Source organism: Neomonachus schauinslandi, chromosome 10, assembly GCF_002201575.2.
Source record: "Neomonachus schauinslandi chromosome 10, ASM220157v2, whole genome shotgun sequence".
NCBI lineage: Eukaryota > Metazoa > Chordata > Mammalia > Carnivora > Phocidae > Neomonachus > Neomonachus schauinslandi.
Genome location: NC_058412.1, coordinates 39,038,471 through 39,057,771, shown reverse-complemented (window position 1 = coordinate 39,057,771; position 19,301 = coordinate 39,038,471). Strand labels below are relative to the sequence as shown.

The 19,301-nt window shown below is 48.3% G+C and overlaps 1 protein-coding gene across 2 annotated transcripts in view; it reads right to left on the bottom strand.

The window, feature by feature from the left end:
• The window catches only part of ST3GAL5 (ST3 beta-galactoside alpha-2,3-sialyltransferase 5), a 49,510-nt gene extending 30,416 nt beyond the window's left edge, over positions 1-19,094 (bottom strand). Inside the window, exon 1 of one of the 2 annotated variants that reach the window (XM_044919137.1) lies at positions 18,827-19,094. In XM_044919137.1, coding sequence (XP_044775072.1) covers positions 18,827-18,911 — 85 coding nt within the window. In that variant the 5' untranslated portion in view covers positions 18,912-19,094. The remainder of the gene's footprint in view (positions 1-18,826) is intronic. The other variant, XM_021697316.2, reaches the window with a different exon arrangement.
• Positions 19,095-19,301: the final 207 nt, after the last annotated feature.

Sequence of the window (19,301 nt, the reverse complement as noted above, 5' to 3'; positions counted from 1 at the left end):
GTTTGACCCTCTTCTCACTCAGACTGTCCATGTCTCAGCTTTGCTAACCATGTTTATGCAGAAAAGGCTTGGCTTTCAAAATTATGTATTTCTACTCACACACAAAAACATAACATATCCTTCTCAAATGCTTGTATGCCTGATGAAGAAATAATCCTTGTTAAGGCCCTGATGTATAAGGGCAAGGCCTGCGCTTTCAGTCCATTTATAGAAACGGCACTAACATTTTCAGAATTAAGAATTAACCACCAAAGGCAAGAGCAGAATAGGCACCACCAAGCAGGACATGATGAACTGCCAAATTACCTATAGAGACAATTACTGGTACAAGAGTGGATAGGGCATTAATATTTACTGGGAGTAAAGCCTACACAGGCTATCACTAAATCCTAACAACACCTACTTCACTGGACTGCTATGCATTTAATCTGCCAAAGGTCATGCATGGAGAAGTAAGGGGCTGAGAATTCCAACCCACATCTATTCACCTCCCAGTCCATGCCCTTCCACCTGGGGGTGCTTAGGAACGGCAGATATGCATGTATGTGAAGGGTCTTTTGTTTCTAATAATGAAGGCTTGACAAGGCACAGACTGTTAGAAACAAAAATCTGAACTTGAGAAAGCAGTGAGTAAGCCAACGTGGCTGGAGTGGGCTGCCTGGGAAGGCGAACAGGTAAGCTTCGATGTGAATGTGGCAGCTGAAAGAACATGCCTGGTAAGGCGGGAGGTCTCTGAGAGCAGAGGACTTCACGGCAGGAGAAAAGGAACACCAGTCAGCTGCGTGCGAGGCTGCCCGCCCAGGGACAGAGAGGCAGGGTACTGGATGCTCACTGCTGCCCAGATGAAAGGGGAGCCCGAGGCCTGCCCTGGTGAGGAGCAGGAGGGAGGGACAGGACAGAGATCTACTGAGAAATGATGAAAAGAAGACTATCAGCGACAAGACGTGTGCAAACGGAAAGCTGCATCTCAGTTCTGGAAAGACAGGTTCGGAAGTCAATTTTTGTAGTTTTGTGATGATGTGATTAATATGAGATGATAAAGAACTGGACAGAGATGCCCAGGAGGCAGTTGGAAGTATGGCTTGAGGCTCAACAGAACATCCAGCCCATCAGCCAGCCCTGCCCACCAGGTCCAAGAGAGCTAAGCCCTAAGGCATCCACAGTATGAAATTAATTAACTTCTTTAACCAGACTGGTACAAGTTATATACCATCCAGGGAAAGTTGAGAAAATAGTCCCTCAAATCGTGTTTGGGGTTTTGTGTTTTAGATGAAGACTTCTACTTGATAAAGGAGAACAGAAGACAAGGCAGGAAGCCTGCGCTCGGGGAGAGGCCAGCTTTGGGGTACGCAGATGCTGGACATGTCACGGTGCCTGTGAGAAGGCACAGCACGAGCGGAGAGCATGGCAAAGAGGAGCTGGGTGGGGAGGGAAGAGGTACGCTGTGGGCAGAAGAAATGGAATGAGCAAAGCACAGAGGCCTGGTTAATTTGGGGAACAGCAAATGACTGGGTACAGCTGAGAAAGTATGGCATGGGATGGGGGTAGGGGTGCAGGCAGGAGTTAAGGCAATACCGTGGTCCTGTTGGACGTCCCAGGGCCGATGCCGTATCTGGGCTGTGGGTGCTGGCTGCCAAGAGCACACGTCAGGCCCCGCTCTGCACATCTGCCCCACAGCTGACCGGGGAGGTACAAAAGGCTAGCCCTCTGGCCTCTAGGTGGGATCACCCTGGGAGAACAATTTAAGCTCCAGCACTCCCTGAGGGATCAGCTGGGAGCACAGCTTTGCTCAGCTCCTTTCCCTGCCTCCCTCCCTCCCCCACCCCAACCTGGTGCCCTTTCTCCTGGCAGCCCCCTCAATGAACCAGGGGCCCCTGACGTCTTGTTTCAGGCTCTGCTTCTACCGAACCCGACCTAATACAGGCCATTAGGTCAGCAGGTCAATGTATGGAAGATCACAGACGGTCACGGACGATCACCAGAGGCCCTTGAGGGCTTTATTCAAGAGGGGTCAAGAAACGTGCAGGAGAATCACAGGGAAAGCAGCAGGGATAGCAGAAGGGCGGGTGGAGAGGCTGAGATGCGAGGCTGCTGGGGAGCCAGCACAGCGTTCTCAGCCGCAGCAAAGATGGCGGCAGCCGGGGGTGGGGGGGCCGGGGGAGAGGAAGGGCTTGGGCTGCAGCACCGACAGGCCTTGGGATGGATCCAAGGTGCTTAGCACACAGGAGGCAAGACAGTTCAAGTGACAGGGAAGATGGTGGAGTGCTCTAGAGAGAGAGGTCACACGGATGGAAGCTTTGGCGTCACTAAGATCAGTTTGGCCTTGCCGAGTCCCAAAGTACTGTGGGCCTTCAGGTTGCTAAGTCCTGGGGACAGATGAAAACCCAGGCTTGGGGCCGTCGGGGGGAATCTCACCTGGAATATCAGTCAGGGAGTGCCCTTGGCTACAGGTAGCAGAAACCTGGGTATCATGGCTTTTAGCCAAGCGGGGGTTTCTTCTTCTCACAGAACAGCAAGTCCAGGGGCAAGCAGGCCAGGGCTGGTGTGGTGGCTCTGGTACACCACCGATGTCCCCAGCTCCCACCAGCCTCTGTTCCTCCAGCCTCAGTACCTGGCCAACCTCCGCCCCACAGTCCAGGCAGGAAGCAGAAGAGGGATGAGATGGAAAGGAAGGGGAAGCACCTATATCAGGAGAGGGAAAACTTCCAGAAATGGACAGGCCTCCATGTAGATCTCTTTGGCCAGATGACAGCACGTGGCTACCCCCAGCTGCAGAGTTAGCCAGGAACTTTGGACAAGCTGGGCCGGCTGCTTCCCCAAACAAGATCAGGGTTCTGTCGGTAAGGAAGGAAAGGGGGGATCTGCAGTAGTCAACAGTAGGATGTGCCACGACCGAGAGGAGGTCCTGGGGCATCTGGATAAAGGTAGTAGTTAAGACTGCTCTAAAGAGATAAGATCCCCAAGGGGAAGAACAAAGTGCAGGGCCGTCTTAACCCCGGGAAGCCCACCTTCAAGGGGCTGGGGAGGAAAGGAAGAAGCACAGGAGGGACTGCTGGAAATCAGAAAAGGAAATATTAAGCAAAAATCAGTAACTCTGATGTGACAATACCATGCCTGGGTTCAGCACAGTCTGAAATTCCAATTATTTAAGAAAGCAGCATGCTAGTTCCTATGCAAAATGCATTTTAAATTGCTTTACCCTAAACAAGTAATATGGGTGCCCGCACCAAAAAGGGTGATTTCTAAAAGTCCATTTCATTGATTCTGTGAGAATGCAGAGATGGCCTGACAGATTGAGTCTGGAATGAGTCCCCACCTTCTAGAAACCCAAGGTCGAGGGAAGTGATAACAGGAATGTATCCAAAGCGGTGTGGGGAGGGCCATGGGAGCAAGGACACTGTTCAGCACAGACACAGACACGATTTAGTCACAGAGCTCACTCCCTAGGCCAGCTTGCCAAGGCCCATCTGTGGGCACAGGACAAACATGGCAGGCCTGGGGGCCAGGAACTGGGGAGCAGTGGGTCCAAGTGAAGTTCTACACTCAACTCTCTCCTACCCTCACCCTCCAGGGAGAGGCAGCGGAGAGTAGGGGAGCAGCGTTTTAGCCAGAAAAGCTCAAGACTACACCAGTCCAGGGCCTTACCTGTACCTTCCAGAGCTCTTGGTGACATGTTACTCCTCTCCTACTGATTCCAGAAGTCAATCTGTCCTCCTCGTCCACCCAAGCAGACAATCTAGGTGGCTAATTCCAAACCAGTTCTAGCTGTGGAAATTTCTGTTTGTATGAAAGCTCACTTAGAATCCTAAGATGTAACACACATAGGCACGCAATTGGGGGTGCCTGGGTGGTCAGCTGGTGGAGCATCCAACTCTTGGTTTCGGCTCAGGTTATGATCTTAGGATCATGGGGTTGAGCCCCACGTTGGGCTCCATGCTCAGTGGGGAGTCTGCTTGCGATTCTCTCTCCCTCTCCCTCTGTCCCTCCCTCTCACACACTCTATCAAATAAATAAATCTTAAAAAAAAAAAGAGGCATGCAATTGATCTTTTGCAAGGTTTCTCTACCTCAAAACTACTGACATTTGGGACTGGGTAATTCTTTGATGTAGAAGACAATCTCATGTAGGGTGTCTCGTGTAGGATGTTTAGTAGCATCCCTGGTCCTCCCCCTCCCCCAGCTGTGACAACCAAAGCTGTCCCCAGACATTCCCAATGTCCCCCCCCGGGGGGGGCAAAACTGCCCCCAGCTTTATCCACTGGAATAAAATCACTGTCTATATTAAAATTCCAAACATCTCCACATTTGAAGTATTAAGGGTTATTAAACTCACTGCAAAAACTAAAAACTCAAAGACTGTGGACTACAAATTGAAGATACTTGAGCTTCAGTATCTAGTCTTCTTAATGTTTGGTTTGGGGGGCTTGGCCTGACGAAACCTCATTCATCAAGGTAAATGATCATGTCTCACCTGTACGACGTGCCAGCCAACAGACAGGCACAGGCCTGCATTCACAGAGCCGGGAGGGCAGAGCACCAGCCTGCAGAGCGGAGCTCTTAGGTGTGCGTGGGGATGGAAGGCGCGCACTCCTTCCTGGATCCAAGTGACCCATGCAGAGCACCTTTAACCACCCCACTCCACTCCCACCACTGAAGGGGGGAAACTGCACGGTCCTTTCCTGGTTCTACTGGGCAGGCAGTGTCTTACTTGTCTTTTAGGAATATGAAATTTCACCCGTGATTTCAAAACCACAAAGGAAGTGCAGGTTTGAACTCTGCTGCTGAGACCACACCCAGTCATCTCCAGTCTTCTAGATTTGTGCAACTGAATTTACCAGTGCCTTCCGCCAGGTGAGAACCAGGAAGGGGCTTTCACCAGACACAGGATCTGCCAGTGTCTTGATCTTGGACTCCCCGACCTCCAGAACTGAGAAATGAATGTCTATTGTTTAAGTAAATAGTAATAAATAAATAAATCATCAATGCCTCCCCATTGCCCTGGCCAGTGGTTCTGCAAGCTGACCAGGCCCCAAGAACCACTGGAGGGCGCTGTGAAGGATGCGAGTCCCAGACCTCACCCCCAGAATGTCCCACCTGGTAGGACCAAGGAAGGATGCCAAATGTGCATTTTAAGCAAGTTCCCCGGAGTTATGTGGGTGTGGCACTTTGAAAAACTCTGCAGCAAGTGCCTCATAGCTGTAATTAACAACAGATTAAGGCTACATCTTTTTTTTTTTTTTTTAAAGATTTTATTTATTTATTTTACAGAGAGAGACACAGAGAGAGAGGGAACACAAGCAGGGGGAGTGGGAGAGGGAGAAGCAGGCTCCCCGCCGAGCAGGGAGCCCGATGCGAGGCTCAATCCCAGGACCCTGGGATCATGACCCAAGCTGAAGGCAGTCGCTTAACAACTGAGCCACCCAGGCGCCCCTCTAAGGCTACATCTTTAGCCTAAAGATTTTCAGATCCTTCTACAAACTGTGCAGTTATATGAGAACCTGTCTTCTGAAATGAAAAATAGAAGTGCTGCTTCATGAATGCAGTCCACACTCTACTAATTTTGACCACCAACCAAAATGCAAGCACGTCAGTGATTCTGAGATAGGCTTTTTAAATCTCCTGCTAATCAACCAGTATTCCTCTAAGGTTGAGAGTACATCGTTACTGTCATTCAATTGCTGGTTTTTTACATGTTTAAAAGCGCTAAAGCAGGGGCACCTGGGTGGCTCAGTCCGTTAAGCGGCTGCCTTTGGCTCAGGTCACGATCCCAGGGTCCTGGGATTGAGCCCCAGCCCCACATCGGGCTCCCTGCTCAGGGGGGAGTCTGCTTCTCCCTCTCCTTCTCCCTCTTCCCTCAGCTCGTGCTCTCTCTCTCTCTCAAATAAATGAATAAAATCTTTTTTTTTTTTTTTAAAGTGCTAAGGCAATTAATTCTGAGTCCTTGGAATACATAAACATTCTCCAAAATTAGAACATGCCCAGGAACTACACATGGTATTTCTCCAAGATTTTACTGAAGTGACAAAGATGTCGACAGGGCAGCGCCTCCTGCAGGGTCAAATCCAGAGCCCTCTCCCCCTCCCCACCTCTCTCTCCTCTTGCCCTCCTCCTCACTCCCCTTCAGCCTAGAGGCCTCCTGCTCCCACTCCCACCCCACCTTAGGGTCTTCATTTGCCTCCACCCCACCTCCAGGTGGCTCTCTTCTTCACCCTCTTCATTCTGGTCTTTGTTCAAAAGTCACCTTCCTTGTAAAATAGTATTTCCACCCTGAGCCCTGTTATTCACTTCTGCTTTACTTCACAGCACTCATTACCATTCATACATATTTGCCTGTCTGCTCTCCCCACTAAATATAAGCTTCCTAGAAAAGGGGGCCTGGCGATTTCATTCACTGCTATAACCTCAAGACCTACAACATACCTAGCACAGAAAAGGCACCAAACCCTTGCTGAAGGCACCCAGGTCCCTGCAGAACAGCTAACCCAAAGTCACCATGGTCCTAACAAGAGGCAGACGTGAAAACCAGATCCTTCGCTGGGTCCAGATATCACAATCACTGGGCATTTGCAAAGTGTCCAGAGCATGCCTGATGCACGGAGAACAGGGATGGGAATCACTGTGCGTGTGTGTGTGTGTGTGTGTGTGTGTTGGGGAAGGGAGATAAACCAAGTCAAATGACTGTCCCACCCATCACCGTGGGAAGTAAAAGGGGCAGCTGGATCTGTTTTGTTTTATTTTTTAAGAGGAGAGGAAAGAGATCAATAGTCAACAGTTAGGCAGTTTGATAATGGCCAAGTCACACCTTTCAGGATGTTTGCTAATACATAAAAAGAAGGTTCAGATGAGAACATTTCTACTGCCTCTTCTTCCACTAAAATTTATGAGTCTCACCTGCTTTTCAAAGTAAGAACAGGAAACATAAAACTTAGCTGATTCAATGGACCCTCACACATTATGACCATTTAGGAGAGAGAAATAGGAAGCTGGAATAAGTGGAGGGAGATGGATTGAAAAAAATAATAGAAAGGGAAAGAGAGAGTGGGGGGGGACGGACACAGAGTTGAGAAAATGGAATGGGGGCTGGGGGACAGGAAATTCCGGGAAAGGAGGGCTGGAAGGGAAAGACAGACAGCAAGGAGGAACAGAAGCTTCAGTGTTCTTATCATATTCTGTTCCCTGGGGCTGGACAGTTTCCCAGGAACTCCTCTCTGCAAATTCTGATAGGCAGACCCACCCACACACCCTCCTCAGGCCCTAACTCAGAGCTCCCCTTCGGAATCCAAGCACTGCCCCTGTCCCCCGCCCCCCGCCCCCAGGAGAGACTCCAGCCACAGCATGGAAGGTGGCCCTCAATGGCATAAAATGCAGTGGGGGCTGGAAAAGGATCCCCTCCTCACGCAGAACATAGTAAATGCAGGATTTCTGCCAAAACATACAACCCGAGGGTCTGTCAAGGCAGGAGGGAGGCCCATCTTTAATGGGCTGGTGCCAAGGCCTTGGGCAAAGCGCACCCTCGGAGGGCCCAATGCCTTATTTGCTGGCAAGTGCTAGACCAAAGCATCTTGGTGAAGTGCGCTGATCTCATGCATCAACACTCTCCACTGTGTTTAAATATATTTCTGAAGTTACATTCTGCCTGGGAAGCCTCTTCTCCAGGACAGTGGTAGGTGGGGTGGGGGTGGGAGCAGGAGTGAAGTCTAAACCAAGTTAAATGCGTGGACCAGAGCTGGTGGTGGACCAGCTACCTGAGGACCACCGAGTGAAGTCTCTGGAACAGGAGCGGCAGACCCCGGAAGAAAGCAAGCCTCCTGTCAGCCGAACCTGCTCTATTAATGCACTTCCACCCTGTTTTCCGCCCATACCAGGGGGGGCCAAGCCAATGGTGAAGAGAGTTCAGTGTGGTGGAAAATGACTTCATTAATGACCACGGAAAGGAGAGCCCCTGAAAAGCCCCCATGTGCCTTCTGTTGCTAAACTGGCCATAGCACGACGACCTGCAGGCTTCTGAGTTTTTAAACTCTATTTTTCGACATAACCTCAGAATGACAGAAAGATTGCAGGAACAATACAAAAAATTCCCATATAACTTTCACCCAGACTCCCCAACTGTTAACAACCTACCACATTTGCTCTCTATCATTCTATATAATATGCACGTTACCTTTTTAACTGTTTGAAAGGAGTTGAAAACATGACATATTCCCCCCCGCCAAATATTTTAGTATTTTGTAAAGATGGGGATATTCCCTCACACAACCTCAATATAATGATAAAAATCAGGAAGTTGTTGTCACTTCAATACCATCTAAAGACCTGATACAAATTTCTTGAGTTGTTCCAATAATGGTCTTAGAGCAAAAAGCATTCGCGTGTGGCATTCATTTGTCATATCTTTTCAACCTCCCTCACCCTGAAATAGTTGCTGTATCTTTCATGACCTTGGCATTTTTTGAAAAGTACAGGCCAGTTCTTTTGTAGGATGGCCCTCAGTTGAGATTTGTCTACTTCATGATTAGATTCAAGTTATACATTTTTGGCTGAAATATCACAGATTAATGCTGGGCTCCTCTCGATGCATTTTCTCAAGGGGCATACGATGTTGATCTGTCCCGCTGATGGTGATGTTAAATTTGATCAATTGGTTGAAGTGGTGGAAGGCAGGTTTCTCCACTGTCAAGTTACTATCTTTCCTTTGTAACTAATAAGTAACTTGATGGACGACACTTAGAGACAAAGTAAATGCCCTCTTCCTCATCAAATACCTATTTCAGCACACACCGGTGGATTCTTGCCCCAGTAAGGGTAAAATCCTGTGTGAGGACAAATAAGGTCAAACTTCAGGGAAAAAACTAGGGCTGGTTGAAGCAGTGATTCATGAGCAAGAATTAGCATGTGAGACTTAATTCAAATAACCCTGGGTTAAGTTCACTCTTAGCAATTAAGGAGAAAAAACAAAAACACCGCTAAATTTACTTTTGAGAATATAGGTGAGTGTCCATGAGCATGCTAGTCTCTCTCCTGGTGAGCCACGCCTGCCGGAAACTCAGCCCTTCAATTCACAAGGTGTCCAGTGGCAGCAAAAAGAGACACCCACGTCCAGAGAGCTGACGGCTAGAGTCATCCCCACCCCAAGGCCCGATTCTCCGGGGGCAATGCTGAGGGGCTCAGCTCGGTGATTCGAGGCGTGCCGCGGCATGGCGCAGGGAGGTGTACCTGGAAACAAACACCCCAACTCTCTACTGCCTTAGATGAGCCACAGTCAGGTTTAGGAACTCTGACTTGGCTTATTCAAGAAGTATTTTTTTTACAGCTCTATTATCACAAAGTGAGAAACTTCAGAAATTCTTTAACGGCAGAAAGAACATTTTGAAATCACGTCCTGGTTATCATACTACAACTCGGTGATATCTATCTACAACTGTTAACATTCTGGTCTATCTTCCGTCAGTCTTTGCTCTTGGCATATGTATATTTTTATCAGGACGTGGATCAAGCTGTCTACACCAGCCTTCTTTAAGCTGGGTTCCACTGGAGAATTAGGCCCAACAGAAAAGGATCTGAATACCTATTTTCTCAGTTCTCCCAAGGACGGACTATAACTAGAATCATTCCAGAAGCACAGAAGAGAAGTTAATTCACTACCTATGATGGTTGCCTTAGAGTAGTAGGGCTTAATTCTCCTGCAGAGCCCAGTTGCAGAGGGCTGGTGCGTACTGTTGGATAATTTGCTTTATTTCTCTAATAATCCTTTAAATAAACATTTAATAAAGCACCAGGCACTGGGGATATAAAGATAAATATGGCACGGCCCCTTTCTTCTTTAAATGAATAATCCAGCCAGGAAAAGCAAAAATACCTTAATACCCCAAACACCAAATAGCGCCACGACAGAGGGGCAGCCAGGAACCGTCACCTCCATCACAGACAGCAGGGAGGCTTCCCTGGGGAGGTGATGGGCAAATGAGTCCCTAAAGGGCGGGCAAGACTTCAGAGGAGACAGGAGAGAGGAACAGGCATTCCAGATGGAAAGAAGGCCATGCCAAAATGCCCAGAGAGGCAGGCTCAGGCCCCATCACAGGGGACCTGGAGAGTGGCAGAAGATAGGGCTGAGAAGGAACCAGGCCCTCCAAGTGGGCCCCAAGGGGGGGGCGCCAGGCGGCCCTAAGTGGTTCTGGAGCCCGGGTGGCCAGCTCACACTGGGATGAAGGAAGCCAAGGGAGAGGGTGGTCAAGGGAGAGGTCACGGAGGTCGCCGCAGCTGGGGGTGATGGGGGAGCCGAGCCAGAGCAGAGGCAGTGAGGAGGAGGCTGATCATGAGATGTGGAGGAAGATGCCACAGGGAACTTGGCGACCGAGCCAGCAGGGGCTGTTCCTCCAGCGCCCAGTCAGCTGAGATCCAGCCTGCACGAACAAACTCAGGCCAGTAATGGGAAGGAAAAAAGCAAAGCCCATGCAAGAGGGCGCCACACAGCGCCACCATTCCACCATTCTCTGAGATGATTTAATGGCGGAGGTGGGGGTACCCCTCAGAGGAGGAGGCCAGAGGGAATGAGACATGACGCTGGAGTAAACGGAGGAAAACTGCTCATAGAACTGCCCCTCCTTTTTGGGTCCCTCCAAGCTCTAAGAAAACACCTTACATAATAGCTTTCCGGGGGGGGCCCTGTGGCAGCAAATTATACATGCAAAATATGCTCCCGGAGAACAAGTCTGTGGTGGGCCCATGAATACCACAAACAAAGCAAAACCTAGAAGCTACCTTTTTTAAAAAGATTTTATTTATTTATTTGAGAGAGCACGCAAGAGAGAGCACAAGTGGGAGAGGAGGGGCAGAGGGAGAGGGACAAGCAGACTCCCCGCTGAGCAGGGAGCCTGGGATCATGACCTGAGCCAAAGGCAAACGCTTAACCGACTGAGCTACCCGGGTGCCCCTAGAAACTACCTTTTTAACGGAAGATTTCCCTCTTGATTTAAAGAAAATACAAGTAGTTGGACTGAATAAGAAATAGGAGAAAATGAAAATCAGTAGAATTGACAGTTAACAAAAGCAACTCTGGGACCCAACATAAACAGGCTCCAACATGGGGACCTACCCCCAAACCTGAGTAAAATGAGAGACACAGGGTATGAGATGATGGGAAAGTGTGCGTGCAAGCTCTAAAAGAACCAAGATCCTCCCCTGCCCCCAAAAAGACACAAAAGGGTCGGATTCCTAAGTCCTGGCATTATGAAGAGACATCACCAATCCAGACCTGAGCAATACTCCTCAGGGATCCACTGTGAGTAGGGAAGGGAAGGTGAAGGATTCGATAGGCAGTTCACGCAATAATCCAGGATTTGATAAGCCTTGCTGTCCTAGGAGAAGCAGACTAGTCACGTACAACCCAAATTAGAAGGCAGTAATGGCCCTAGAAAAGGAACTGGAGGGACCACAACTGGAACCCGAAGTTTGGCAGGCCCTGGCAGTTTTGAGACTGAAGGAGCGGAAACAATCCCATAGAAGGAAAAGGAAAGTTTTGTTTGGGCCACTTTAAGCTCAGAACAAGTGAAATATGTTTGAACTCTTAAAACCAACAATACAAATTTAGGTCTATAAGAGGCATGGCTAAAACAGAGACTTTCCTTTTACACCCCATACACATCCCTTTTACTCTTTACTCCAAATATTTGGGAAGCCATTATTTGGGCAGGCCCCTAAGGAGGCACACTACCACTCACATAAGCAGTTTTAATCAGGCTTGGAGTATGGGCCTGGGGCTACAGCACTAGCAACACGGACATAGTGTCTTCTCCAGAGGCTCTCATAATCTTATTTTAAAAATCAGACAAGTAGATCTACCACCAGTGTCATTATTTTCATAGTATTTCTTTCTAATTTATTCTACATGGGACATGAGGGCTGCGCTGCAAGATGTCTTAGATTTGGGGAGGGGTGTGTGTCTGGGAAGGCGTTAGAAAGGTCCTCCTGGGAAGGAAGGAGTAGGACTTGGTGGATGTGGGCAGGCAGGTGTCACCTGGGCAGGGACAGCAGGCACCGAGGGGAAAACTTCTCATGGAGTGTCTGAAGGTCCGGCCCAGGAAGGAATAATGTGCTGACAGAAGCTGGAAAAAAGAAGCAGGCCATGCCATGGCAGGTTGGAATTTTATCCCAAGATAAAAGGAGCAACAGGGTGGGGGTGGGGGGCAGGGAGTTAACTGGAATTGGATTTTGGAGAGACCTCTCCTGAGGTCAGAATGGAGATGGGGAAGTCCTCTTGTGCCCCAAGACCAGTTAGGAGGCTGCGGTGGAGACTCAGGGGAGTGATGATGGTGTGCCGGGAACGCACCAACCTGGACAGGGAACAGAGCCATCTCAGCCACCACAGGTGACCTCCTCAAGAATGGTGACAGGAGCTGTTCTCAGGCATGGGAGGGATGCATTTGCCTCCTTACCATCTCCAGGTCAGACGGCCTGAGTCAGAATGCCCCCTAGACACTTCCTCTAGGTTCTGCCCCATATAGTTTCTTAGTTTCTTAACTTCTCTGAGCCTCAAAATCCTCATTTGTAAAATGGGGATAATAATGACACCAAACTCATATGGCTTTTGTGAAAATTAAGTGAGTTGACATATATAAATATATAAAATGACATATATAAAAAAACGTGACATACATATATAAAACATGTCTAGAACAAGTGAGGATAAAGTGAGTCAGGAGAGCATTTATCTTTTTTTCTGTCCTATCTATGTGTTGTAGCATGTGGGTTTGTTGGGAGGGGGGGTGAGTTTAACAAGATTTTCACAAAGAGCACACTCCCTCTTTGCCAACCAAAAAACACTGCTAGATTCCTATGATCCTATTATTTGCTTGGCAGACAAGTGAACCTCACCACCAGAGTTAGCTCTGACTGCCCCCTTTATCAAGACAAATCAGCTCAATGTTTACAGGCTAAGATGCAGAGCTGTGCTGTCCAACACAGTTGCCACTAGCCACATGTGGCCGTTAAGTACTTCAAATGTGGCCAAACCAAATCAAGATGTGCTCTATATAAGTAAGATACACACCGGGCTTTGAAGACTTAGTATGAACAAAAGAATTTAAATAGCTCATTAACAATTTTTATATTAATTTCATAATATAATGGACATATTGGGTTAACTAAAATATATTATTAAAATTAATTTCAGGGGCACCTGGGTGGTTCAGTTGGTTAAGCGTCTGCCTTCGGCTCAGGTCATGGTCCCAGGCTCCTGGGATCGAGCCCTGCATCGGGCTCCCTGCTCAGTGGGGAGCCTGCTTCTCCCTCTCCTTCCGCCTGCTGCTCCGCCTGCTTGTATTATCTCTCTGTGTCAAATAAATAAATAAAATCTTTAAAAAATTAAATTAAATTAGGGGCACCTGGGTGGCTCAGTTGGTTAAGCAACTGCCTTCGGCTCAGGTCATGATCCTGGAGTCCCGGGATCAAGTCCCGCATCGGGCTCCCTACTCAGCAGGGAGTCTGCTTCTCCCTCTGAACCTCCCCCCTCTCATGCTCTCTCTCTTTCTCATTCTCTCTCTCTCAAATAAATAAATAAAATCTTATTTGAAAAATTAAATTAATTTCATGGGGTGCCGCGGTGGCTCAATAGGTTAAGCGTCCAACTCGTGATATCAGCTCAGGTCTTGATCTCAGGGTCATGAGTTCAAGCCCTGAGCTGGGCTCCATGCTAGGCGTGGAGCCTACTTAAAAATATATATATTAATTTCACCTGTTTTTTTAAAGTTTCCTTTTTTCTATTACATTGGATCTACTTTAAAAAAATTTTTTTTTATTTGACAGAGAGAGAGCATAAGCAGGGAAAGTGTAAGAGGGAGAAGCAGGCCCCGATGCAGGGTTCAATCCCAGGACCCCAGGATCATGAACTGAGTGGAAGGCAGACACTTAACCAACTGAGCCACCCAGGCACCCCTCATTGGATCTATTTTAATTGTTATGTTCCTAACTTCTTACTTTAGCTAATTAAATCATTACTTTTTGCCATTTTTCTTGTTAATATGAGCAATCAAGACTGTACATTTCCTCCTAAATACCAAGTTAGTTGCACCTCACAAGTTTTTTTAGGTGTACAACTCATCTTACAAGTTTGGACATATATGTTTATTATTATTAATCTTTCAAATCTAAATATTTTCAAACTGAAATTTTCAAATTTTTCAAAGCATCTTTTAAAACGGATATAATTTAGTTGCATTATGTTCAGAGAATGTGGTCTGTATGATACTGATTCTTTTAAATATGTTAGGACTTATATCATGACCAGGTATATACTCAAAGTATAATCTTCACTTGCTGGGACCATGTTTTCTATATAATCAGTGTGATTAAGCTTATTGTTTGTTGGAATAATCCCTTATTTGTTTTCAGTCAACTTGTTCTATCAGTTACTCAAAGATGTATGCTAAAATCTCCCACTATGGTGGCAGATTTGTCAACTTTTTTTTATCCTTCTGTTACTTTTTACTTTATATAGTTTGAAGCTGTGTTATTAGGTGCATAAGAGTTTAGAAATTCTTATATTATTCAGAAACTGAAACTCTGATGTACTATTTCTTTTTAAATTTTTAAATGTAGCTACTAGAAAATTTTAAATTATGTGTGGCTTGGATTATCTTTCCACTGGACAGCACTGGTCTAGAGAAAGGATAAGCAAGGAGCCTGCACCAACCACCAAGTCCTGGAAGACTAAGGACTTGAATGCAGAAAATAACAAGCAAAGAGAGGAGAGGGTTGGCAGACCTGTTAAAGTACCATACTCTGTCTTTCTCTCTTGCTGCTGGAGTCTAGATAGGAAAGGAGACCAAGATGCTTGTGAAAAGCAGAAAGGAGGTGAAGACAAGACAGAAGAGGATAAAAAAGCAGAAGCTGAGAAAAGGTGGCCAGGGAAGAAGGAATTCTACACATACAATAGAACAACTACTTCTGCTCTGAATTCAATACATTTAAGCCTTTAATTATGAAAATGACACTTAGTATTAAAAACAGCCTTATGTTCAAAAGGGAGAACTATTATTCCACTAAAGTAGAGCTTTTTTATTTGTTATTTTTATCAATTTTCTCTCTTTGAATTAATCAAGTCATATCATATGATACTTAACTATTATGATTCCAAATACTAAAAACTTGAAGGGAAAAGAAGGATTCTTAGGTTATAGGAGTTGGTGAGCCATCCAATAACTTAATCCTGGATATTTTTTCCATGCCGTAAGAAGAGAACTAAAATACCTTGTATGGCCTCAAAAGACCAACCAAGAAATGGGGAACCACATCCTCCTCTAGGATGTGGGGGAATTCCAGAAGTACAGAAATCCAGAAGTACAGAGAAGAATCCAGAAGTACAGAGAAGGCAGGTCAGAGAAGTAGAAACAAGTACAGAAAGTACAATATTACAAAAGCAGAGGGAGAAGAGGTTCCCAGAAGTGTTTGCAGCAAGAAGGCTGAGAGCTGAGATAAGGTAAAGCAGTTTGGCCAGAGAAATTCTTCCCTGACAACACTGTTCTTGGGCTCTCCACAGCTCAGCCTGTCCTGCTGCCTGACTCAGGGGTGACATGGAGGTGACTGCACTTGCCAAAAGCATATGGGGCACAGCCAGGTAGAAACGGATCATGACTCCTGGTAGGACTCCTGCCTGTCTCCTTGGTGAAAAGTCAATGTTGCACTCATCAGCTAATAGAAGGGTGTACTAACACTATACTAATAAACAGTAACCACTAATTACCATTTAATAACCATATTGATCACTATACTAATAACAATGTAATTATTCAAAAATTGGAATAAAATAGCTTTGCCTGCAGCTCCCAAAGCTAAGTATACACACAACCCATGACCCCTTTATCACACACCTATTATACCCCCATCAGGAATGTATACCAAAGATAGGTACGAGAACGGTCACAACAGCGTTATGTGTGATAGCCAAATGCTGGAAACTGCCCAAATGTCCATCAACAGTGCACAGATAAATACGTAATATATTATTCACCCAATGACCAAAATCAGCCAGGAGAGTGAGCACACTACAACGAGAGGCAGTGTCACGAGTGAATATCAGAAACCTTACTCATGAGGAAAGATGGCAGACACTGCAGGATCCTTGGTCAGGTGCGGGTTATCCTCGGGGAGGTAGGGACCGGAAGGGAGCACATGGGGAGCTCCTGCCTCTTGATCTGAGTGCATGGCTGTGTTCAGTTTGGAGAATTTGTGAACAGTACACTTATAGTATGTCTACTTTTCTATTGTATATGCCAAAGGAACGAAGGAAGGAAGGAACGAAGGAAGGAAAGGAAGGAAGGAAGGAAGGAAGGAAGGGAAGGAAGGAAGGAAGGAAGGAAGGAAGGAAGGAAGGAAGGAAGGAAGGAAGGAAGGAAAGGAAGGAAGGAAAGGAAAGGAAGGAAGGAAGGAAAGGAAGGAAGGAAGGAAGGAAGGAAGGAAGGAAGGAAGGAAGGAAAGGAAAGGAAAGGAAAGGAAGGAAGGAAGGAAGGAAGGAAGGGAAGGAAGGAAGGAAGGAAGGAAGGAAAGAAGGAAGGAAGGAAAGAAGGAAGGAAGGAAGGAAGGAAGGAAAGAAGGAAAGAAGGAAGGAAAGAAAAAGAAAAGGAAAGAACGAGCTCTCCAGTAAGATAAGCCTGGTAGTGTCCTTGGACCCGTCTAACGTCATTTGTCTCTCACTCCCTTATACAACTTCCTTGCCCCACCCTCCCCACGTGTGTGCTTAAGCTGGATCTCTCTCCTTGGGGAGCCCACATGTCACCACCCATATTTATGGCTTCTTCCCACCCCAGGCTGGTGATCTGTGCCCCACTCCCCATTTTGAATACCTTTGCTAACTTAGGCTATTCACGCTGATCCAGCCCTAGCTTCTTTCTCAGCAGTTAGGAAGTTTGTACCATCATTGTGTATCTTCCCAGCGGTTTTATTCTGCCAACGCTGCCCAGCTAGACTAAAGACACAGAGCACGCCCTCTGGGAACGATTTCAACCCTCCATAGGCAGTTCAGATTAAATCGTTCCTCAGGAGCTAGAAGGGTGTGGAAGATGAACCTCCATCCTTCTCCCAGGAGCTGCTGGCTCCAAGACACACCACTTCTGCCCCACCGCCCAGCACCTGGATGGACTCCCACAGAGAACTCTGAACCTCTTTTTATTGTCTGTTCACCTCCCAAAAGCCAACCTGCTAGATACATTCCCCTCACTGCTGCCAAAGAGCATGCGGCTAACTTGGCAGTCCGTGCCAAAATCATAAGCATCTTCAAAATAGGTAGTCATAACCGTGAGTTTTTGGAATTTATGCCTATCAGCCCTCTTACTCTTCCCTTAACCCCCTTACGCCTTCCCAGCTCACCCATTTCTTTTCTGGCCTGAGGAAGAAATGGCTACTGATCCTAACTAAGGTTCATTTCATTTTACAAAAGCAGCAGCACTCACACAATGGACAGACACGAAAAAATCCTCATGACATCCTGGTTATAGGGCTCTGTAGCTCACAGCCGTCTCCTGTCCAAGCACTGGCTGGAATTTAGGTGATCCCGGCTCTAAGACCAGAAATGTAAGACATTCTTCTAAGCTGTCAAGCTTTCCGGATTACACAAGTGAAACCACAACCCATGATGTTTTTGAGTCTGTCCTCCTTCACTCAGACATGGATTCCTCTTCCAGTTTCAGGACACGCATCCCACTATGGAAGAGGACTAGCAGTTATAAACCAAGAGGAGAGCGAGGCTAAACACCAGAGGGCAGGAGATGAGTCTCCTTCCTCTTTGTAACCCCAGCACCCAGCTCCCTGCTTGGCACCACAAGCAGGCAAGCCAAGGGTGCCAGATGAAACGCAGCACATAAACTATTCTCTCTTTTAGAAGAACGATACCTAATTAAGCAAAGGCCACGAACACGAATTAAGACATGAGGACATAAAATTCGTTTTTCAAGTCATCTACTGATTTGCAGGACTCTCTTCACTGGTAAACACATTCTTTGGTCAGAACCACTGAACCAGAGGCCTGGAAGGGACCACAGCCATCAGCAGCTCAAGCCTCCAGTAGAGACCAGGAGACAGAGCCCCACATGGGGACCAGTGTCGGCCAAGGTCACCCAGCTGGTGTGGGGTAGGGACAAGATCCCGCCTCCCCCTATTTGCCAGGCTCCTCTGAGAGATGCCCTCGCAAAACCTTACGTTACTTACACACTAACGGCGTATAATGAATGCATGCCCACGTATAATACGTATAACGGCGTATAATGAATGCATGCTTACAATTCAGAGGAAAGCAAAGGATCACCAAAATGTGTCTCTCCCGTAGGGCTGGCTGCAGAGAGGGGGCAAGCAAGGTCACAGGCGAATTTCTACCTGCAGACGCCACACATCGCGCCTTTCCGAAGGATGCAATGGGCAGTTTGGGGACCTGCTAGTTACCCTGCAAAGGGTCCCCCAATTCCGTTCCAGGGAAATGAGTTAACTCAGCTCCGCTGGCTAGGAAGCTTCCAGCAATGAATTAAACCCCGAGCCGCTGAGGGAAGCCGGGGGAGAAAGGGCCACTGCGGCTGTACCCGACATCCTGGCGGTTCACCCCTGCGCCTCCACCACGTCCACACTGGCGCGGCGCCGCCCGCCCCGTCCACGCGGCCCACGGCCACGACTCTCAGCCCGCGCCCCCGCGAGGCGCGTCTAGGGGCGCCGTGCCCTGGGCGCTGCCCGCGGGGACAGGGGCGGAGCCACCGGGCCCAGCTAGGCAGGGGCAGGGACTGATCGCCGCCGCCGCCGCCGCCCCCAGCCCGCGGGCCCCACTACGCCGAGAAGGGGGCTGCGCCACTTACCTCGGCCGGCAGGTGCCGCCGCCACCGCCTCGGTTCGCAGCTGCAGGGGACGCCGCTCTGCGCCGCCAGCCGCTTTCGCCCGCATGCTAGGGAGGGGGCGCCGGCCGGCCGCCAGTCCCGGGCCCCGCTCCCCCGCCCGTCCCCGGCGCCGCGCTCGCGCCCATTCAGCACCGGACCGTCCGCTCCCCCGCGCGGATGCGGAGGAGGGACGTGGGGCGGGACCGGGAGTCACGAGGACAGGAGAGACCAATCGGAGCTCGCGGGGGGGGGGGGTCCCGCTGCCGCCCCGCCCCCTGGACGCGCGACCCCCTCCACCCAGAGCGGTTGGGGGAGCCGGGCGCCGCCAGCAGGACGTTGCCCGGCTGCTGGCCTGGGAGGAGTCGGCGTGTCGGGCACCCACAGCTCACTTGAGCTCTGCGTGCGGTTAGCTGGTGAAGGAACGAAAGGTACAGCTGGACTGATTGTAGGCTTTTAC